At 39.5% G+C, this 23,542-nt stretch overlaps 2 protein-coding genes and 1 long non-coding RNA gene across 4 annotated transcripts in view; 2 read left to right on the top strand and 1 right to left on the bottom strand.

The window, feature by feature from the left end:
* The window catches only part of LOC143695073 (uncharacterized), a 7,281-nt gene extending 5,642 nt beyond the window's left edge, over positions 1–1,639 (top strand). Inside the window, exon 3 of the long non-coding RNA XR_013183977.1 lies at positions 1,402–1,639. This is a non-coding gene — a long non-coding RNA (uncharacterized LOC143695073). The remainder of the gene's footprint in view (positions 1–1,401) is intronic.
* The window catches only part of BCO1 (beta-carotene oxygenase 1), a 26,004-nt gene extending 2,462 nt beyond the window's left edge, over positions 1–23,542 (bottom strand). The window contains exons 1-11 of one of the 2 annotated variants that reach the window (XM_077184870.1): positions 23,490–23,542; positions 13,663–13,739; positions 12,533–12,684; positions 9,659–9,787; positions 8,162–8,291; positions 6,794–6,941; positions 5,795–5,942; positions 4,618–4,838; positions 3,504–3,761; positions 2,320–2,422; positions 1,633–1,727 (exon numbers count right to left, since the gene is read on the bottom strand). In XM_077184870.1, coding sequence (XP_077040985.1) covers positions 1,633–1,727; positions 2,320–2,422; positions 3,504–3,761; positions 4,618–4,838; positions 5,795–5,942; positions 6,794–6,941; positions 8,162–8,291; positions 9,659–9,787; positions 12,533–12,596 — 1,296 coding nt within the window. In that variant the 5' untranslated portion in view covers positions 12,597–12,684; positions 13,663–13,739; positions 23,490–23,542. Of the gene's footprint in view, positions 1–1,632; positions 1,728–2,319; positions 2,423–3,503; positions 3,762–4,617; positions 4,839–5,794; positions 5,943–6,793; positions 6,942–8,161; positions 8,292–9,658; positions 9,788–12,532; positions 12,685–12,786; positions 12,958–13,662; positions 13,740–23,489 lie in introns of those variants that run through there. The other variant, XM_054640753.2, reaches the window with a different exon arrangement.
* LOC129125479 (polycystin-1-like protein 2) overlaps positions 20,764–23,542 on the top strand; it is a 36,383-nt gene continuing 33,604 nt past the window's right edge. The window contains 3 exon segments of the mRNA XM_054640943.2: positions 20,764–20,803; positions 20,806–21,210; positions 21,756–21,920. Coding sequence (XP_054496918.2) covers positions 20,764–20,803; positions 20,806–21,210; positions 21,756–21,920 — 610 coding nt within the window.

Genomic DNA, 23,542 nt, shown 5'->3' with positions numbered 1-23,542 from the left:
GACAAGAAAAGAAAAATGTCAGTGACCCTTGCAGTGGCTTTTTCCAAAGGTACAACATGAACACACTGCTGGCAGTGGGGATCAATGCTAAGAGTTAAGGCAGGTATCATCACAAGAAGAAACACCTGGAAAATGTTACATTTTGGAGTCACATTTTATGGCTGCATAATAACACAATGTTCTTTTGATTTCATTTCACTAGATTACAATTGCACCTTTCATTTATGGGTGTTTAATAGTTCACAAATGCTAACAGGCCACAAGAGAGCCTTCACTGTCAGTCATGCCCCTCACTGCAGAGAGTCCAAGACACAGAATATTTAAGTGACTTGTTCCAAATCACTGAGATTCTGTAGTAAAGCAGGAAACAGGATTCCAATTGCCATTTTCTAATCCTGAGAATTATTTTCCTTTTATTGCTACTTCCATATTGCTCAAGGCCTTCTGCTGCTCAGTAGGGTTCATGTGCCAGAAGAAAGGCTGTTCCTAGTGAGGTGTAGAGATCAAAGCAGTGAGGCAGACACTGGTGCTTTCTGAAGGAGCAGAGGGTGGATTTTCATCCCCCTGAGTGGCCAAAGCAATGGCCAGAGGGGGTCCCTGGCATTTTCAGTTCACTTCCATTAAGGCCTTTTCTCTACCCATAGAGATGCAGTTCTATTCTTTTCCATTTTGATCTTTAGTCAAAGAATATGTTTACACAAAAGTGAAACTATTCAAATTACTGGAGGAAGAGTTAGAAAGGATTCTCTCTTCTAGCCAAGATGACAGCACTTTCACTGACAGACTTTACCTAAGGATTAGGTTGTTGTTCTTGCATTCATTAAACTGCAACTGATGTGAAAAAAGATCTTCCTACCAGTGTTTTGTATTATATTTGAGTCAAGCAGAGATTATCTACACTGTAAATAATAACCTTGCAGAATTGTTTGAGTTATTGTCAGATGTGCTGCAATAAATTTTCTTGCATCATGCAGAAATCCAGCTCTATTTTGTAATCAGTTATGGAAATTATATGCAAGAACCAACAGTGACTTCAATTTGTGCTGCCTTGTAGTCACAGACCAAGAATTGTAAAGAGTGAGTTTGTCCATATAATACTCATACATTTAAATCTGTAATTTATCTTAATTTTATTTAATCTTTAAATCTTAATTAAATACTTTCCCTGTTAATCTATTTGTACTCCAGGCTGTCTCCTGGAATCATGCACATGTAAATAAAGCATTTGCTAACTCTAATAGAGACCTAGCCAGCAAAATATAAAAATTACATATTGTTTTAATATTTAAAATTTATTAGGTAGTATTACAATATCTTATTTTTCTGCTAGGTTTCCTAAAGGGAAAAAAATAAATATATACATGTAAATAATACTTCTTTTTCCTACTCTATTCTTTGTAGTTCCTGGCACATCACAGAAGGTTCAGCCCAATTTAGCAGAAAAATGAAGTAGCTATTCAAGAGACTTTCATGGAACATAAAGCTGGAGTAAGAAGCCTGAGTTTATGAACACTTTATGAGGGAAATGGTACAACATGAACTTATCCTTATGAGAATTTAGGCATTTCATGTTTCTTTGCATGTGAATGGCCCACCATGGGAAAACACTGACTTTATAAATGTTAATTATACCTTTGTGGGAATTGGACTCCACTGGACTTGTGTTGCAAAGACATATTTGTATTTTTTGCCATTGTAGTCATAGTTGATGCGAGGCAGTTCTATCCCTGCATAAAATAAACTTCAAGACTTAGAAACAAGACAAGAGAAAACCTCAAATGTACATCTATAGAGACACAGCAATCTTCAGGAGGTTTTGCCCTGTAAAAAAACCTTGGAACTACTTAATAAAGGTGTTGTATAGACTTTGAATGTCTGAATTTCTAAGAATCTGAGGATGGGTACTGACATAAGTAAGCCAGGGCTGTTAGTTCAAAAGACAACAATTTTTTATTCTTAGGGATTCATTAGACTGGAATTTATGAGGGCTTTTCTGGTTTGGGTTTTTTTTCTTTCTTTATAACTGGGATAGAATTGGAGGCTACCATTCTAAGAAATTACTTCCACCTGAGGTAATTTTGTATTTACATATTTCTGCTATTATCCCCTGATAAAAGGTTAAAAATCCTCTTTCAATGGCAATCTTTATAAAATGCAGCTAAACTTGAAGTACTACTTACAACAGACTTATTTAACTAAAATTACTCTTTTAACAAATAGATTTGCAAACCATATTAATAGTTGCAAGATCAGACTTGGAATCCTGTATTAATAATATAAAACTGTTGTAGCATCAGATATTTAAAGGATGTATCTCACCTTCACATAGGATTTCAGGTTGGCAATAGATGCTTCCATCTTTCTCCTTTACAGCAGTTGCAGTAGAGGGAAGTGTCACTAAATTAGAATCCACTACAGCATCCTGAAAGAGAAAAATGCTGGAAATGTCATAGATCTCTAAAAATATGCTTCTAAGTTAGATTTTTCATCAGTATGGTATTAATATTAACAATTTATGGCATTTTAGATTCTGAGGTTTTCATTAGAAATCTTGTTGCACTCAGAGTATTTTATTATAACATAGAATAATTATTTTGAATCACACTGAGTCCTTAGAAATGTTTAGATGCACATGGCTATGGCACAGAAGTACCATAAATTTGAGAATTTAATGAATGAAGATGGGTTTCAAGGAACAAGGTGTCAAATTTTCACTGCAAGTCACCAAGGTTAGGTTTTTGCACCTGCTAAAACTCAAGTGCAAAAATAGGTGTGATATACTCTATAATGTCCTACTGCTGAATTCTTAAGATTGCAGAACAGCTGGTGTGATCCATCACATCCTTTGTCATTGCTGCAGAGCTGTTTCTGAGAAAAGAACAGAGCAGCAATGTTCTAGGATGCAGAAAGAAAAAGTAATATCCATTCCAAAGGTATCAGGCAGAAACTTGCCCAGGTTGCTGGGCAGTATAAAATCTTCCCTGCAAACAATGATGTAAAGTGATGCTTTAAATTAAACTAAAAGATAAAATCTTTTCTCTTCCTGCTATATATCACCCTTAAATGAAATCTTCTAGTTTTAATTGAACCATTGCACCAGCTGGGAGCATGCATGTATTGTATGTGGGCTTCCAGTGAAGTGTAAGAAACAGATTGTGCAAAGCCTGCATGCCCTTGCAGTTAGCAGCCAAGTGGGTCTGTCTGCTTCTGTTTGATGGCATATAACAATTAATCTCCTTGGGAAGAAAATGGCATCTTCTTCACAGCTCTGTTCTCCAGAGTGGATGGTGTCAGCACAGGGATCCAATCCACAGAACCCTGTCCAGCTGCCCACTGCCATTTCCCACAGGACATGCAGAAACCAAACCTCCTGCAAGCTCTGGGTATCACAGAATCAGAAATTTACACACGAGGCCTGGCAACTAATAATACACCAATTATTCACACTGATGTATTTTAAATTACCAATCAGAAAACAGGTTAAAAAGTAATTTTCCTTCTACCTTGTCACACTGCAGAGGAACCACAAATCTTCTGCAGGTTGGTATGGAGGTAAGTTTGACATTCTCTTCAAAGTCTTTAGTCAGGTTTTTTAAATAAAACATGTCATATAAGCTATTGTCTGTATAGGCAATAATATCAAAAATAATGTGGCCATCCTCTTCATAAGCATTTACATGGTGAAAAAACACCATAGCATCAGTGTAAAACTTGGTGGACACTTCTTTTTTAGTCCTCCTGTCAATAAAGTGAAACCAAGTCTGAAAGAGAGAAAACATTATTTAAAGCCATTCAGAATCAGCAAATAGTTATTAAGAAAACTGTTCTCTAATGGTAGCCATCAACATTCTAATCCCTGTGTATTTTTACTGAAGGTTATTAAGAACTCAGGGTTTGCTGCTAGCAGACAAGGGGTTCCAACCTGAAGAAAACCCAGCAGTAAAATGAGTGTGGAACAACTTTAAGCTCATTTTACTGTTGCAAATTACTATTTGGGCTAGGCTGAGGATTGAAGTTTTCCAGAAAAACCTGGAAAATCCCCTGCTCTCTTTTTAAGTTAAATAAATCTGCCTTGGTTGAGAGTTTCTGTGGTGCTGGTGCCCTGTACCTCAGCAAGTCCCATGTGTTGATGCCCAAAGCAAGTGGAAATAAGATCCTCAGAAAACAGTTTTCCCCTCAGTTCCCACAGTGAAAGACTCTTCTTTTGTTCAGTGCAGGCTTTTCCACCAGTGGGGCTCTCCAGCACATGCAGTGCAGCTGGAGCAGGTCTCACCCACCAGACACAGAATTTTGTTTGGACCAGGAGCAACTGGATGTGTCTCAGATGCTAGAGCAGATTGGAATTTCTCTGCTAGCACACAGTATTTCTAGCAATGCCAAACAATCCTCTCTCTCAAGAGCTTCAGCCTCAGATATTATTTGAGCAATTTCTGGATATGGGAGACAGTATTCCAAAACATACAGCTTCTAAAACAACTGTGCAACATGAAAATTAAGGTTTGAGGGAAAAAAAAAAAAAGAGTGACAACTGAAATGAATGAACCAGAAGAAAAACAGAACAGTGTGGAAGAGGTCACTGGCCTGCCTGATTCCATTGCTCAGCAGAAAGAAAAGTACCTTATCATCCTTGTTAAAGGCAAGGCAGGAAGCCCAGCTCACACCTCGCACGTAAGCAGTTGCCATTTTGAGGATATCCAGTCTGAAGGGCTGCTCTATGAAGATAATGTAGTTCTCTGTGATTCCAAAGCTGTGGTAGTAGCTGGGGTGGAGCAGAGAGCGAGAAGGGACAGAGCAAACCACTTCCAGGTGCTTGAAACAAGATTTCTTCTTTTCGTGTTCTGAAATTAAATGATAAAAATTAAAATTATATTCCTAATAAATTCCATTCCAAACTTGTGCTTGGATTTCTCCCAGGCAGGGAAGAACTGGTTCCTTTCAGTTTTATTTGCATTTTCCTGTTAGGAAAGTGTTTGTTTACTCCTGCATAATCAACATAGAACTTTGCATGCAGGAAGCAATGCAGTGAAGTCACTGCTGCATCCATTCAGGCACAGCCCCCTTGTCCTGGGATTTGATTCCACTGGTTACTGTCTTCAGAAATACCAGCATGGAGGAAAAATATGTTTAATTAAATCAGCAGCTTTAAAAAGGGGTTCAAATATGTCTGTGGTTTTTAACTTCTAAGGAGATGTTCCCAAATTTGAGCCCCAGTTAAAAATTGCAAACTGGGGAGGCTGTGGAAGGCCTCTGGATTGTTCAAGAAGGGACAGACAACACAATAGAAGCTGGTTTTCAACAATACACACCAAAAACCGACCTTGAAGGAAAAAGAGCATGGGATTTGCTCTGTGAACAATGGACAGCATTTCAGCAAGGGCCAGTATTGGCCAGGCTAGAGAGGAATTAACTCTATATTAGGTTTTATTTGGTCTCATGCTTTCACTATAATCATAGTATCAGCATTTGCAGAGAAATTTCATTTACAAAGAAATTAAAATTTACAACTTCAAATTATATGTACTGCCCTATAATTGTTTTAGAATCTTCATCCACAAGTAAGTTTCTTCTTACTGAAACACCCTGTTTACACAGTACTCAAGAAGAGCCTTTGTAACAGCACTTGCCCAGACAGGCTAAGCAGTTAATATGAAGTTCACAATAAGTTGAAATTAAGAAAATGAACACCATTGGTTACTAGAACAGATGTATCACCATCCTTGCCCATCCTTGCCCTTTGAAGAAAAGAAATTGCTAACAAAGTTTCTAGAAAATATCAATAACACATATTTTTTACCTGGTACAGAGGAAGGAATCTTAAATAAAAGGTATTTTGTCTTCCCTTTATCAACTATTGAAGTGCCCATGTTGAGAACATTTCCTGCACTGTCATAGTGGGGGTGAGAAGTTGCCAAATTTACAGCTACATATTTGTTGTAGTCAACCTGGAAAATGATACAATAAGAGATTTGAGAGATGTGTAAGAGAATGAAAATTGATCTCAGCTAACAGCACAAAACCACCAGATTTTTAGCCCTGGCAGCCTTATATTGGCACCCCATTTACAAATGGCTTTGAAATTTAAATAATTAAACCAAAACACTTCTGTAGGTATTCAAATGAGTTCCTTATTCAAGGCTAAATCAAGTTACAGAATCTGAATTAGAGCCACCTCTCCCTTGAAGGATTAGCTAAGCAAGTTATTCTGCAAATGCCCATTTCACCCTGAAAGCACTTTATTTAACAGAGCTGTCTGGCAATCTGCTGGAGCTAAAAGATTTCTATTTTATCTAAAGTTTGGAAATTGGACTCCAACTGTAGTGTGGGCTAGAAAAAAAAATCTTTGTATATATTTCAATATTTCAAGTTCTCATTTTAATAATTAAATAAAATCTTACATAAGGTCCTTGAAAAGTAGTCATATAACTGACCTACTGATTTTTTAATGACGTAAATAATTTTATAACTACAGATACATAATAATGGCAATCACCCAAAATAATCATGTAACTGTGCAATTATTCCTGCAACCTTCCTAGATTATGTACAAGTGAAATTGCTCAAAGCCCAGCTTTTTCCAAACTAAATAAGATTTAAATTTTAACTCAGGAGTTCTTAAAAGATCTCTTGTATCTTTTGGTATCTTCACTATTTCACTTTACCATGATTTCAAAAGTAAGACAACAGTAGAAGAAAAGCATTTTGTGTCCTGAACATGTTAAAGCATCCTCATGTGTCAGCCTGAAATTTATTCATCAGCAGACAAAGAACCAGAATGACAGATGGTGGTTTGTACCTTCTCCAATGTCTCCAGAGTCTGTGGATTAATTTTCCTGATGAAGTTAGTCTCACCAGTAGCATAAAAATCATCCCCAGCTTTCATAATGTTGATGAGACAGTTGTCTGTGAACTCAGGAATGGTGTGAGACAAATAGGAGAATGCCCTGTCCAGAGGAAATTTCATTAGAGCCACAGAAGCTGGAGCTGCTTTTCCCCCACCTGGAGCACAAGTGACCCTGCAGTGCCACAGCCCTGGGGCTGCTGTCCCTGCTGCCCCAGCTCCCTGGAAAGGCTGGGAGAGCAGAGGAGATGGACTTCTCCAATGCCCATGGCCTGGGGGAGGGTTAAGGACATGCAAGTAACTGGTTTTGACACACACATGGGCATCCAGGCCCATTCCTGCTGTCAGCTCTAGGACATGCACTGGTTTATCAGCATGGATTAATTACTCACTCTCTGTCCTATCTTGGGAAAATTTGGCCTACCAGTTCCTACCTAAAAGCTGGTAGGTTTTTCAGCTTCATTAAATAGATGGATTCATACACTCCCCAATGGAATACTTTTGTTATCAGTGTTATTCCACATCACAATTATGATTTCAAAGAAGATTGGACATCATGTAGGCTTGACAGTTTCCTTTATCAGTGTATGATTTCATCACAGTCACTAGAAGCCAAGACAAAGTTGCTATAACCTTTTTGAACCTCAAATGCCAGAGTTCCTCTATTGCTATTGGAAGAAGGAAGAAAATCTCATGTCAGGGGAACAACTTACAACATATCAGCTCTTTTGCAATAACTGCCTGTGTTTGTGTCCTTACCAAATATCAGGTTCGAGGTCACCAGAGAAAGCTCAGTGGCAAGGAGAGAAGGGTGACCTATTTGCACTATTAGTGAATCCCTACAGCCAATTTTACAAGACCAAGGATAACATGATGGCCTAGACCTCACCTTTCTGTTAAACCATCTTTAATCAAAAAATTTTCTAATTTTTTGTAGCTATTGATGCTTCTCTTTTTTTTTTTGTTGAATAGACTTTGTATTAATACCTTCCCCATCTCTAAGTGTTTTTCTTTCTTGTTGTTTCTCCCCTTACAGAGTATCAAAATATTTCACTAGCTGGAGAAAGAAAACATTTGTTTTTTATATAATCTAATTTTGTTACTGAATAAAGCAGCAAATATTGGTGATAAAATGAATTTAAGATATTTGCCTTAGACTAACCCATAGGCAGTTCATATCTCTTGGCCTTTTCAATATTTAGCAATTGTAAATTTACAAGTCAACTGTTGTATTTGTACATATGTGTCAAAGGTAAACAAAAAGACCTCTGTGCTGAAGAGAGAAGTAGATAGAAGAATCTTGTTGGGAAAAGCATTGCTTACTTGGCAAATATGTTTTTGCATGGATCTGGATAAGCCATAGTCCCAAACTCAGACACCACGATTCTGTTTGCTTCTATGTTACAGTTGTACGTGTCACTTCGGAGATATTTACTTCTGTAGTAAACTTCACCTGAGGAGGAACAAACAGGTCTCAATCACATTTTATACTTAGTCCTTCAAAAAAGTAGAGCCAGGGTTTCTCAAGCAGCTGTCCTTGAGCCAACAATAGTTGGGAATAAAACCAACAATACCCCCAGCTCCCTGTTTTAAAGGCTCTATGGCTGCTGAGACTGGTAACAATTTGTCAAGATTTCCTGACTTCCACTACTAATACTGGGGAAATTTTGAGGGGAAAGTGGGGATTTGGATAAACTGTTCCAGCAAATAAAACAATGTGTGCAAAAATGATTAATTATACAATCCATTTACAGGTGGTGACAAATCTCCTATATTGGCAAAAATTTAGTTATGGGAGTAACAGATTGCTTGAAGGAATCAACAGTTTAATGAATCTTCACTGTACTTGAACTAAGTGAGCTGTGTTTGCTTTAGGTAAGTAAGACATATTGGCAATTTAAAAAACACTGACTATTTCTTTATAATTTATTTTTTAAGGAGGTAGAGCTAGACAGGCTAGAGATCCTGCAATGGCATTAAATGCTTCCAATCACAGAAATGGGAACTAAAAAGTAAATACTAGGATTAGAGGATAACAGGAGTAAATCCCATTTTTTAAAACAGATACATATTTTCTGCCACAAGAATCCAGGTGTAAACCATCCTGTCTCACTGTGTAACAGCTGAATGGGTGAAAAATGTTTTAACTGAAAAAAAAATGGAATTGAATTGTTTAGGGTAGAGAGCTGTCTGTCTTTCCTTCGTAAGGATGACAGGCAGGAGGAGGGACTGTAGGGTGTCAAATATTTTAAGTGAGGTTTGACATGTGAAGTGACACAGTGGCCCAGTTTCTCTCCTGGCAGCTGTTATAGCTGCAACTAAATCCCAAAAAGGGGAGTGCTGGTCCTCCCTGAAACTGGGCTGTTCCTGCACAGCAGAAGAGCCTCTGGGCACCACAGTCCCTGGGGCTGAGCCACTGGAACCCAGTGAGGTTTTTGTGGGATGGGAGGCAAAGGCTGCCCTGCAGTGACCTGCCCAGGGCTGGGTGTGCGCTGGGCTGGGGTGACAGCAGCACTGAACTTCAGCACTGCAGAAGGAAGGACAAGTAAATCTCCCTGCAAACAGCCAAAACAGAGACATTCCAGCTGCTGCTGTCAAGGGTGGGGTGTCAGGGGGTGTGTGGAGAGACTTCCCCCACAGGAGGTCCCCTCTCACACACCACTCTGCAGACAAAACCCACAAGACCCCAACCCAACTCCGAACAGAATTAGCAACCCAATTCAGAACAGAATTGCCAATTAATGTGGCAAATTGGTGCCACATTAAGGCACCAAAATGTGGCTTGTTGGGTTCCTTTCAATCCAATGTGCAACAACTTACCATTTTTAAATGTAAAGCTGTGCAGCAGAGCCAGGCCATCGAACCAGTGGTTGTACTTGCTGTCCCCTATGGTGTGCATCCCTGGGCCATTTCGGAGCAGCACCCCTTCCAACCAAGTGGGCAGCTGCCCTGTAACCAAAAAGGAGTTATCAGTATTCATTTAGGCAAGGAGAATGTTCCAGGATATTTTTCTTAAAGGCAGAGGCTTCATGCAGTCAGACAGACTGTAGGTGTGTTGAGATTTGCAGTGCCATATAATTATATTGGAGTTTGGGTTAACTAAAATTTCCCCTACTCAAAAATGTGGCACTAGTGACAATCTGCATGACTATTGCTATTGGAGATTACTATAACAAAATGAGACTGCTGGAATGTAATTTGTTAATTATCAGGAAGCAAATAAAATTGGACCTTTCCTTCCTGCATTCATATTTTACAGTGATCAATTTAAACCCTTCTACTTGTGCCAGAAAAAGCTCGAGCTTATCAGAAATAAACATATTTTATAGGTTATATGATTTGCACTAGCTTTCAGCACATCAGCTTAGACTTCAGGCTAAATTAATTCCACTAAAATTTCATTAATTAGATTACACAGCGTAATATAGTGTAATTTGGGAAATGCTTTTGTGACACTAGTCATAATATAGTGTTTTGTACACAATAAAGTATATGAATATTGTACTGAAAATACATAAGTGCTGTTGAGACTTGAATCATAAATGTTCCTCATCAAATCCCTGCAAGAGATGCATCACCTACCACTTAACTGACAGAATAATAACAATTAAAGAATGTCAATAGGTTTAAAGAGATGAACAAAGGCATATCAGATATTATATAAAAAGCTTGACTTGCTTCTTTGTGCCTGTGACTCCTGAGGGAACCTTTAGGATCACACACTGCTTCTTGACACAATTCCTGCTCTGGGTATTGCCTTTGCATAAAAAGCTCTTCAGAACTTATATTTCTCCTTATCATTTAGTTTGTGATCCCACATTGATTTATGCTGACACACCTTCTTGCTAAAACCCCTTTACAATGGCTAGAAATGCCCTCCTATGGACCTTAAAAATTAACTCATTCCAACCCCTGCTGTGGGCAGGTCCACGAGACCAGTTTGCTCAAAATCCCATCCAACCTGGCCCTGAGCAATTCCAGAGATGGGGCACCATCATTAGGGCCTAACTCCATCAGGGTTACAGCTCTGGAATACATGAGGTATATTAAAAATTGACACAACTGAGGAACTTTCATTATCATCATCATCATTATTGTTGTTGTTGTTATTTTCTAGAAGAGCCCAGAAAACTAAACCTTACTTTCCTTTCTAACACAAGAAACTCCAAGGCAATAGCTGTAGTATATTTTGATATATGATAATTTTGCTAGGAAAGATAAGAAAGGGAAAAAGATCTTTTTAAAGCACTGTGGACTTAATTTAGTTTCTGAAATTTCTGGTGCAATTCCTTGTAATTTCTGACATAATTTCATTATGAAAAACAAGGAGCAAAGGGTCAACTAGTGAGGTTTTCAGATAATTCATCTTAGCAGGAATTAAGCATTTCTGTAAATCACACTGGGCCCCAAATCAACAACCAAAAGTGCTTATATAGCTTTAAAAATGTGGACCTTATTCTTTTCTGTAATGGGTGAGGACACATTAGTGACACAGTGAAATCCCCAAATATTTGGACGTTTATTAACTATGGTAACAACAGCATCTCATGCCTGTAAAATCACATGCCTGTAGCAGAGCATGGGTTAAACGGCAGATGATTTTAGAAGTCTGATAGATATTTACAGTGTACATATTGAGTAACAAGGAGCCAAAATACTGGCAGAGTTTCAGGACTACCAAAATATTTGAAGGGGTTATGGTTCTCTTTTATTTTCTTTATCAAAGAAGGAATGTCTTGTATGTATTACCTTCTGAAATACGGAGTCTTTGTTCAAATAAACTATTGCATAATACAGATCAGGCCTGATAAGTTGTTTGTTTGCAAATAACTTCAAATGTTTTTATAATAAGTTGTTTCCTCTAGAAAAAAAACCAATTGAAAGGCATAAACCCATCAAAGCATGAAATAATTCAAAGGCATTAAAACAAAACACTTTGTCTGACTTGACACAAAATCTTTTCCAATTCAGCTGTGAAACTGAACAGCAACAAAGCCCTGAAAGTTTTAAGTTTGTACTTGGGAATGGCAGACTCCTACCATTTCTTGGACTACATATCACAAACAACACGGCCAAGATTTACTAAGCAGGGGTTCCCAGCTACAAACCTCTCCTGTAGCTGTTGGGAAAAAAAGTCTTCTGCAAAGTAAAAGAAACCGGGAAAAAGAACGAGTTGGTCGAGTGTCACCCCTAGCCTGGAGAGCCACTTTAAACTGTGTCGCCGAAGGACACTCCGCAGTTTCTCCTGGGTTATTTTCTTTTTAACGCTACCCTGTGGATCCTGTCCTGGCGCTTTGCTGCTTAGGAGTGCCAGGGGTGAGGAGCCCCGATTGGGGAGCCCCGGGGGAGCGGAGGGCAGGGAAGGGTTACAGGGGAGAAAGCGAAAGTGGGAGCGGAGCCATGGGGGAGGGGGTGGCCGAGATGGAATCCCCGGCTCTCCCTCATCACCAACTTCAGTGAGTCCTGTTCAAACAGACTTTCGAAAAGTACACAGAAATGCTCATGGAGTGAGAAAACTCCCTCAGCAGGGTCACAAATATTATCTGAGATCAGTCCTTTAAACAAATTTCCCTTGCGCCTCTCTCTCAGTTTCCCTTTCCAGCGCTGCCTCGGGTGAAGAAGAGTCACGATTTTTACGCATCGGAAAACACCAAAATAGCGGCTGGTTTTACCACAGATTTTTCTTTCACTTACCCTGCACCTCAGCTTTTATGGGCTCTGGATGCTCTTCCTTGTTCCTGCCATAAAGCGTGTCCATGTCCGCTGGAACCCCGGTGCCTGCGCTCTGCCCGGCCGCTCCCGCAGGCGCCCTTGTCCCCCCAGGCTGGGCTCAGAGCGGCTCTTTCCTGTTACATATAAAGATAAGGTCAAAGTGCAGCGGGAGCTCGTGGCCGCTGGCTTATAGATTGACTATTTATAATAGCTGATCTTTAATCCCTAGAACATACACTCTAATTCTTGCACATTCGTATTAAAATTAACTCTTTCGCTGGCTCGAAGGGGAAGTAAGAAATGCGTTGTCTCTGCTGTTTGCTCCTTAGGAGCCTGGCAGAGGGAGGCAGGCAGAGCCAGGGGACAGCTGGAGAGGCTGAAACATCTCCTGCAGCTTTCCTGGTCCGTGTTAGACACTGCTGGGGATGCTCGAACCATTTCTGGTTGGGAGAGGAAAAGAAAAGAAATCTCTGCTCTGGATTTGGCACTTTGGGAATGACAAACACTTCAGAGCAGGGGATCATCCTTTTCTTTTCATTCTGTGATTTTAAATTGGGCTGTTCTGTAAATTAACAAATTATCATCACTGAATAGTCATGGGATGTATTTCTTTATGTGCAAGCTGTTCCAGAGTCAACTGAGTGGCACATCTTTGAACTAAATATCTTTTCACTCTGCCATATTCTCCCATATGTGACCCAAATCCACCTATGAAAGTATGGCAGGATTCCATAAAACTAAGGCAGATTTTTAACTTCATGCTTTTGTTTCTAGATAAGGTACTTAACTGAATTCAATGTTGTTAATTTTAAAATCCTCTGGAAAGAGAATTATTTCAATATAAAGCATGTGATTGCAGAGTAAATCTTAGGCTCCATTGATCATGAAGGATAAAGAAAATCTTTGCACAATTATATATTATGCAATTTCATATGGGTTTACCCTAAAATCCGATTTTTTTCAGCTGAATCACCATTGTTCCCAAAATGTTTAACATCACTTCTTAAGACTGACTGATCTCTTAGAACTATAAGAGCTATTTTATTCAAAACACAATTTGTGCTACAGACTCTTCTGACACATTTATTATACATTTTTCCTCTTCTCCAAACCTCCTGTCTTTTTGATGGCTGATCTTCACTCCAGGAGATCATCAGGACAGCATGCCTTGGTCTCTTTTTGGAAAGCACTGACAGAAGCAGATGATAACAAAATAAAAAGCCAGATTAGAAGAGAAAATATAAGGTCTTTGTTTGAATTAGTAATACTAATAAAGAGCAGGATTGATCCAGAAGGCTGTAGGAGATGAAGGTGATCAAAATCCACAAATATCTGGAGATACAAACATACAGACAGGCACATCCACTGTTCATATGCACATGGGTACTTGTGTATATGTGAGAGTGTGTGTGTGTGTGTGTGTGTGTGCATTCAGATGTTGATTCACTTCATGCACAAAGCCAAGGAAGTGATTTTTAAGCAATGTTAGGGACTCAAAAGGATCTGGCAAAAAACCAAAGCTGCCCAACTCCACTCTCACTAAGCCATGGGGACTTTTTCTCTCTCCACAAAGTTCTGTTTTGCTTTAATATGTTTGTTTCAGTATATCCTCATCCATTTATGTCTCCACTCTTAATGCTGCAGTTTTAATTATCTGACATGTGAGATGTCTAATCTGTAGTGATAGTAAGATTTCCATTGAGCAAGCAAGCAATGGAAAGATTAATTCAAACCTCTTTTGCCTCCTCCACACCAAGTGTTCATGTAGGCTAAGGTTCAGCCATATGAGATAGCTGGAAACTGTGTTAAAAGTTGTCTGAATGGAAGAGCAAGGAGCTGCAGATATCCAACAGCTTCTGAAATCAACCTAAATGCATTTGGGAGCTAATTTTAGGTGTCTGTGACTGAAAGTTTTGTCTCATATGTTGGACAACTTAAATAAAGAAGCTTTATGAAGTTAGTTCTTCCTGCTTGTCAGTAAAAAATACTTCATTTACCAGCAAAATAATTTTTTTGTTGTTTTCCTCACACTAATGACAAATAAGCAGTTTAGCACAGTATGTGGAGATTAATTTTCTTGCCAACTGTGTGATTTCCCCCCTTTTTACATTGAAATGGCAAAATATCAAAGCATTGATTTACAATTATAATGTGCAATTCTCAGCAGTAGAGGATGTGGATTAGGTGACTTTTCTAATTTTATTATTTCACAATGTTTCTTCTTGTTGCAAAACCCTTCAAATAGAAATCTTCCCCCAACCAAATCTCACATTTCTCTCCACAGTTTCCTCTCTCTATTCACCCTCCATGACACCATTTTTGAAGTCACCAGCTCCCCACCACGTGCAGATTTGCTTATTTCTCTCTGCCCTAAACAGCTGTGGTGAAGGCCACAAGCTGCTTCCTTTTGGGCTCTTTCTCACTTTCACTTCCCTCCAGTCTCTGCATGCCCTGAGCTTCTCTCCCAGAATTTAAAAGGGCCATGAAGACATTTTTGTAGCCTGGAGTTTGCATTTTGGGTGTGATCTCTGTGGTTAATCTAAACAAAGCCTTCCAAGGCAGCAGAGCCTGTTAACTGCATTTCTAGTACAACAATAATGTCTTTGACCTGTGCCTACCTTTGTACTTTTGGTTCACTTAGCAAGAAGCAAGTTATTGCCTTACAAATCACAAAGAGACCAATTAAATTCCTTATCTACATTGTACTTAATTTATTTTAATCTCAATCTTTTGCTTATAGAAATTAAGTTCTAAAGAAAGCCCATTAACAAAGGTCAAACTGACTTGACATATACGACTAAGCTGTGCTAAGAACTTTAGCTATCAACAGTTATCTATTACTAACAAATAAAACTCCAATAGCAAAACTGATATGAACTTAGGAGTTGTTTTTGCTGAAATCACACTGATTGCTATCTCACCTTCTAGAAACACAAGTTCTTATCTTTGTTAAAGACTCTTTTATTGGCATGATCTCATTTCACAAAACTGCCACCAGACTGTTTAGAACCACATCTCTTGCACTGTCCAGATATAACTGCAAACATAAATTACTAATGTAGTTTGTTCAAATTTAAATAACAATGGTTTTTCTATATTATTCTGACCAGGTATTATTTGGGTCAAAACTGCTTTATCATATACTATTTTGCTCATTATTTGGACAAAAATAATTAATTTCCTTTATAAGATTTTAATTTTGGGGAAGGGGAGTTTTCTGTGGGATTTCATAATTTCTTTGATAAACAGAAGTATTGCTTTCTTTTTTACAGTCATAGTTTTAATACTTACCATGAGAAATATTGAATTGTTCATTAAAATAAATACATAAAGTAACTTAATATTAAAACTCTTCAAGTACTGAGGCATGGAACTGCTGGCCTACCCATACTGAGTATCCATCAGACTGAGCCTCCCCAAATATTTAAACACTAGACATTAAAACAAATAAACAACCACAGTGCCCACATAAACTTCCTTGCTGTAAGACTTCTATAATCTTATTTGCACCTTTCAACATCCTTATTTACATGTTTTAATATGTAAATTATACAGTTCAGTCATGTGTTTTCAAGTGGGCAGGATGTCAATGTGAAGGTTGGCATTCACTTCCATGACTGAAGGTGTAGAAATGGGGTTCACAAATGGGTACAATGACAGAAATTAATGTTGCTGCTCTATCCTACCAAGTAGCCTACTGTACATCTTTGGGGGAACATAAAGAAAACTCAAAAGGACTCTGTTCTGGTTTTTGTAAATGGCAGCTGAGTGTAGGGGGCTTAGCACAAAAACAGCGTTCCCAAACAGAGAGGCTGCTGAGCCTCCAGTCCTCTCATGGGGATTGTGAAGCTGATCTCTTTTGCAAGCTGTTGAATATCTATTCATAAGAGACATTTTCAATGAAAAAAAACTTGTAATAGAGCTTTTTTTCCCTCTCTGTTTCCATGCCCTGTAAGCTCTGAAATAGCTCATAATAAGCAGAAGAAAAATGTGTAACCAAAGATAATTAAGATAATAATAACCAAATTAAATAAAACAAACAAGAGGTGGAAACTGAAACACCTTGGAAGTCTGGCCAGCTTTACACTTACGGAAACCTGGAGAGACTGCAGAGACAGTGGCTGTAAATGATGGCTATAAATTCAGATCCAAGCAATTTATTTTACCTCTGTGTGTGGTGGGCAAAGTTCAGTCCATTTGTATCTACCAGTTAATGTTTTACCCAAAGAGGGCACCTTTAACACTCTATCAGTTCTCTAATTAAGATATTAAAGCAATGGCAGATCTAAATTGTGCCACTTAGTCAAATATGATCACAAGGACACATGAGGTGTCATCAGGTTCTTGAGATAGTTCTGCTCCTTTCTGTGTGAACTTGGGGCTCAGTCTGGCCATCAATGACCCCAGCTCAATAAATGTTCTAAGGGGCCCACTCATCCTTTTCTTCCTGACAGTCAAAGTTCTGCTCTGAAGGCAATAACACAGGGGAAAGAGCTGGGAAAGAGGCAGGGACTGAGGCATCAACTGTGGCAGTGAGGGAAGGCCAGCAATGAGCCCAAAGGCAATGCCAGACACTTCCAAGGGGACAGTTCCTATGGGAAGACCCTCAGGGACTTATCTAGGTGATGAATTATCCAATTAACCACACACATCTTAGAAACAGAAATGATGTTCAAACCAACAGCTCCTGAAGTAATCCTACTTATCTTTATCCTGACCCCATCATGCCAGGCATGAAGGTCTAATTTAATTCTTGCACCCTGTACAGATAAGAATTGTTTCCCCTGTTTTTATAAACAAGATAACATCAAAATTGCAACTTGGCAGGGATCACTGGTAAGTTCAGTGTGTTGCCTCATGGAAAATTAGACAGTAGAAGCAACAACAAGACCAAACCCTTTTCAGTCAGCAATAGCTGGGTCTCACCATCAGGATAAACAGCACAGGAGAGCAGCAAGGAAGGAAGTGGGGTTGTGATCCACCTTCTTAAACTAATTGGCAAATGGGCATTTTTAAAGCCAGCTGAAGAGATGGAAGGTGTAGGTGTAGAGTCTGCTCAGGACTCAGTACCTCCTACCTATCAGGGTAACAATGTTCTTCACACTGCACAAGTTTACATGACACAGTCAAATGAGGTACTCATAACCTTGTCTCAAGTTCATGATACCTGAAAATAATCTTTTTTCTACCTCAAAGTCAAAGCAATAGAAATAAGTTTTCCATTTTTATGTTTATTCAATTAATAAATTAAACACGGAGATGTTTATATTCCTGATAAAAATCAATATATTACATTCAGTAATATTCAGGAATGTAAAGATGGTAATATCCTCCTATAGAGAGTAAATTTACTTGCTCTTCCTCAAGGCAAATGAACAACAGCCAAAATGAGCAGGGGTGTGATTTATTCCTTCTCTTTGGCAGTTCTTCACTTCCTTAATTCTTCAAATCTAGCATTTTCTGGTCTCTATTATGGATTGTCAAGCTATTCTGCAGTGCTGCAGTTTGAATCCCAGGCCATTCTCAGGCTGTCATGATGCAGTTGTTCTGTGATCTGCACTGGGGCACAGATCAGGACCACTCCAAAGCCAATGACTTCTGGCATAAGAAAGCTATTTTTAAAAAGAAGCCATTCTGTTGAGGAAGAATGCAAAAGACATGTTTCCCACAAGAAGGTAAATTCAAGGAGCACTGTTTCCTTGACATCAAGTGAGTTCTCACTTATGAGTGAAAAGGGTTTTCAGAAGTTCCTCTCTTCCTGGAGACCCTAGCTGCTGATTTTGATGCTTTAAAAGCAGCATTTTCTTTTCATGTAAATGCTTTTCTCGTTCTTGTGGCAAACAATAAACTGACAGAATGCTTTCCTGGCATTAAAGTATGAAAAGTCAACAAACTGCCAAAGAGGGAAATTGTCTTTCTTCCACTCCCCATCTGCTGCAGGCAGCTGAAGGGTAACTTATAGCAACCGTAGATTAGGAAAAAAATGCATATTGCTATAGAAATTGCCAACAGTAGACTCACTTGGAGAGCTTGGCTTTATTTGTAGACATTTCCAAACATTATTTGTTCTTTTTCAGGGCCTATTTCAAATTCCATCAAAGCCAGAGACAAGACTTCCATTAATTTCAATGCCTTTGGAGCAGATTCACAGGGGAGAGCCTGTGGCACCCTCAGCCCTGGCATTTTTAGTATGTTCATGTAGTCAGATTCCAGCAGCAGAGAAAGAATTGGACAAGGCTACAGAACACATTCACCATAAAAGTGAGCTCCCACTGGAAATGTCTGTATCACCAAGCCAGTACATTCAAGTACAGTCTCCTTCATCATGCCTGTGCTTTCAGAAACAGGCTGTGTTTTTCTTAACTAGAAGGATAAAGTGGAAGGGCTGGATGCCAACTGCTGTGAAGCCTGGCAAGTCAGCAGGGCCCAGGAAGAAGCAGGGAGTCTGAAGAAAGCATCATGCAAACATACAGTGGCCAATCAACTTAAATGCAGCTGCCCTCAGCTTTGGCTGCTGCAACAGCTTGAATATAAAACCCTTGGACTGGGTGTTCCCAAACTGAAGCCTGTGAAGATTTATATGGGGCCTGAAAGGGACTCCTAATTTGCAGACACCCCCAAGAGAAGCAGCTGATAATAGTAGTTACACAGTCTAATCTGGGAAGGGGATGGGTGTCTGGGCCAATTAGCTAATTAGAATATGGATTGGCCTCCTCCAGAGCCGGGAAATCCAGTCAGAATATTCACATCTTAGCTGCTCCATAAGCTCTCCCTATTAATCAGTCAGAAATTCATGTGGGATCTGCTCCAACAGTTCCATAGCTGAACTCTTGATTTACAGGTATGGTGAGAAGGAAGACATCCAGAATAGTGTATTTTCTTCTCCTTTCCCCTCATCCCCCACTAGCTTTCTACCCATTAAACACTTTCCAATTAACTTTATCTTGAAAACCCTGATAACAGTCATGCTTTTTCCTGCTGAGCAAGACAGCCATAAACTGGAGATCCAGAAAGGTCTTGGGATTGAAGTGCACTCTCAGATATTGACTGGATGCAGTGCATGCACTTGGCTTTGGCAGAAAGCTTTGGAGCTGGACTGGCACACTGCAGGGGTGGGCACTGCCTTCAGCCCAGCAGTGCAGGGCAGGAGGAATTTCTGCAGTGCAGGAATCCATCAAACATCAATCCATGCTGACTCCTCTGTGCTCTGCTAACTGGCTCACTAACTCATGTCTAAATATAAGTGCCTGTTCTTCCAGTTTTGGGTTATGGTGGTATAAATTAATAATAATGGCATCAAACTCAATGGAGTTAATGCCAAGGACAGGAGTATCACAATAGCTAAAATCCTTATTTGTACTGTGCTTCTACTAAGCTGGTGGCTTTGTAAACCTGATGGATATCTTTTATAAGGAAGCTGAGATGCATTTAGAGATTTCAGCTCTTAAATGTTGCTGGGCTTGCTTCCCAAAGTCCATCATCAGCCTTTGGAATGTGCTAATAGGGCTCTCAAGTAGTTCTGATGATTAAAGCAATATTTTCATCTTTCCTAAATCATTGATTTAAGTTATGGCCTTCTCTTCTGCCTCCCAGTAGGTATAAATACTGCAGCTCTGAAGAGCTGAGCAGCTTATCTTTTAAGGGATGATGGGAGCATTTCACTTGGGGTGTGGAATTCTAAGCAGACACACCAGTCCAAAATGAAGCTTACTTGGAACAGCTGAGATGAATCTGCACATGCGTAAACAGGAGGGCAGGATGGATCTGATACAGTAATTATAGACATTGCATTAGCATCTAAAAGAGGCACCTCAATAATTATTAAAAATAAAGCAATCCAGACCAATTAAATGTATCTAGAGAAGCGGTGTGTTTTCCCATCTCATAACTCCTTCTGTTTCTCTTTTTTTTAATTCTCACTATTTTATCTCTTTGCTGTTGTAAAGACCTCCCAGCCTCAATGTTCACACAATGAAGCCTTTGATGTAGGAGCTTTATCTCACTTTTCCACATGTCCAACAGTAGCATATATCAACTTTATCTTCTCTGCTCACAAGGAAAGCAATGATTTCATGTCTTCTCCTCAAACTGATCTAACATGGGATGTGACATTTGTACAATAGAGCTCACAAGGGTCAGTGCAGGGACTCAGCATCAGCACAACACCCCCCAGGCACAATCACAATTATATATTAGAAGTTCTGTTCTGTTCCATGTCCTATTGCTGCTGTTGTGGCAAGCAGCAAAGAGGAAGGAGAATGCTGATGACATGAGAAGGATGACATCTCAAGCTTTTGAAGAAGGCAGCAAAAAGAGTGGTGTCCTGGTAAGCAAGACCAGTGTAATGCACAGCTCTGGGCTGAGAATGTGGCTGGGGGTCCCAGTTCTGATTTCTCTTGCTGTGAGTTTGGCTGTGGAGGAAGCAACTGATGAAGGAATACCTTGTTCAAAGTACCAGCAAGCTTTCAACCATTCATGCTATGAGTTTGTTAGACTTCAGCAAACCTTCACAGGTGCCCAGAGCTGGTGTGAGAGAGGAGGAGGGCATCTTGTCTTTATTCAAAATGAAGAAACTCAAGAGTTCTTGCAAAAACATATTGCTGAGGATCAGGAATGGTGGATAGGTTTGATCTCAAACTCCTTGCTGAATGAAACTGATGGTAAGTGGTTTTAAAATCTCATCTTTAAAATTCTATCAGCTCATGATGCTTTCTTAACATGGTAGAAAATGCAGTAAGTCCCTTTGTAGAAATCTGCTGAAAAGCCTCTTTTGTTGCTGTATCTTCAGGTTTATATTAAGATGTTTAATTGCCTGCTTCACTTCCTTGTTGCATGTTATCACCCTTTCCATTGGCTCTTGTGGTTGTGTGAACACATGGTGAGTGAGAGCAGCTTGCTGAACCCAGTGAAACAAATGTGCTGGGTTAGGTCTCCAGTGGAAGCCAATTCATCCCACTAGGAAGTGCTGCAAGGTCTGATGCAAGGGAAATGGTGAAATCTTGAGGCTGGGAGCACAGCTGGAAGTGGCAGTGTCTCTTTTCATGATTGTATCAGGTTCAATATAAAATGTAATTGAAGATCATTACCCAGACTAAACCATCTCTGCTTCAGCAGGAGCAGGGCTACAATCCTGCTCTGCAGGCTCTGCCTCTAATTGTATTACTGTGGAAAATAAACATTCAGGACACAATTTCTCTGCTTGCAGGGTCAATAACTTGGCTGGACACTTCAAATATCATCTACAGTAACTGGTACAAGGATCAGCCATCTCCCTTCTCATCCATGTGTGGGTACATCCTGAAGAATGCCAAGTATCAGTGGGGTGTGACTGAAAATTGCAGCCAGGAATTTGACTTCATTTGCGAGTTTGGTAAGATGCACAACAGCTGGAACAGTGAAGTGAGTGTGCTGTGATCATCATGGGGCATAAATTGCCTTGTTGCTTTCAAAGTAGCTGGGAAATAACTTCATGAATCTTACTAAATGTGAACAAGCAAAAAGTAATATAACCCCAGCTGGTGCTCTTTTTCCAGTGTGCTGATAAAATCTGATCCAAAGATCTGACCCACAAATCACTGGGAGATGTAGTGGTCAGCAACCAGACAAAAAGGTCCAGGGTTCCAGTAGAGGGTTGATAAAATAGAAACAGATCTGAGAGTGAATATAATGTGTAGCTGTCCACATCTTCAGTGGACATAAGCTGGCTATGTTAAAGCATGGCTACAAGAATAAACTCCCACAAGACCATAATACCTGGGGCTAGATAGGACCCGTATGGCTGTACCATAAAAACACTTTTTAATGTGTGCCAGAATAATTTCCATTTGTAACTGAAGCAAAAATACAGGCAGGCTTCCAGAGGCACCACTCCTTGCAGCCTGGAGTCAGCAAAAGTGAGAGCAAGTTTTTCTTGTTTCTTCTGAGACCCTTCCACCATGTGAAGTTCAAGGTTTTCCCAGGTTAAGGAAGCAGACAGGAACCTGTACTTCCTGTGCTCAGACAGAAAATCCACAGACATTGTGTCACTGAAATTGGGACTTGGAACAAGCAGTTCTGGAAAGGAATGCTGGCAATATCATCCCTTGAAACATATAGATATGAAGGGAATTTGTGTTCCTCCCACTTTGCACAAGAGTACTTTAAACTGCAGCTACAGCTGTGGTCACAAGCACTGGAAGGACAGTCTGTCTGTGGGCTCAATAATATAAAAAGGTTTCCAATCAAGTATGTAAGTACAGGTTTCCACAAGCCCTAGAACTGCTACTGCCCTGTCCAGCAGTCTGCTACTACTGACATAAATAACAAGTTGTTCTGCAATGAGCAAAGGTAATAAAGTTTTGTTTCCTACCCTGAATTTCTGCTCCACATCCCTTCTCTACTCTCCTCAGCATTCCCAGTTCACCTCCATATCCCCAGCAGGTCCTACCTCTGCAAATACTGTTCACTGCCTCTGGTCCCTCCCCTACAGCTACTCCAGAGCTCCAGCTGTATGTGCTGGTCACTTGAATTCCATGTCCATGGTATTGATGTAGCTCTTTCTCTTCTCCCTAGATATTGCATTTCATGAAATTTTAGGGTGTTGGAGGTTTATATCTATACATCAAATTTAGCTGAAGATGACTAACATTAAAAATGACTGGGGGAGAGGAAACTGGCAGACAGCACAATCCCTTAAGCTTATTTTTTCTTGCAAAAACAGACTAAAATTATTTTTCCATTACAGCCACAGTAGACAACTGTCTGTTTGTAAGGAAACTATCATCTGTTACCATAGGATCTGAGATCCCATTAAATTCAAAGAGCAACAATATCCTACACTACATTCATCATTCCACTACCCAGGAAACCAAGACCAGATCAAGGCAATTCTACCATTTGGTGTTCTGTAGGTTAGCAGTTTATTATAGTAAAAATATATGTATCAAAGCAGGCTTTTTACCTAGACACAGACTAAGTTTTGTCCATCCTTCCATGTAAAAGTTGCTGAGACAG

The sequence above is a fragment of the Agelaius phoeniceus genome, chromosome 12, assembly GCF_051311805.1.
Source record: "Agelaius phoeniceus isolate bAgePho1 chromosome 12, bAgePho1.hap1, whole genome shotgun sequence".
NCBI classification, from domain to species: domain Eukaryota; kingdom Metazoa; phylum Chordata; class Aves; order Passeriformes; family Icteridae; genus Agelaius; species Agelaius phoeniceus.
The sequence above is the reverse complement of the archived record's forward strand: the minus strand, read 5'-3'. Positions and strand labels throughout refer to the sequence as shown.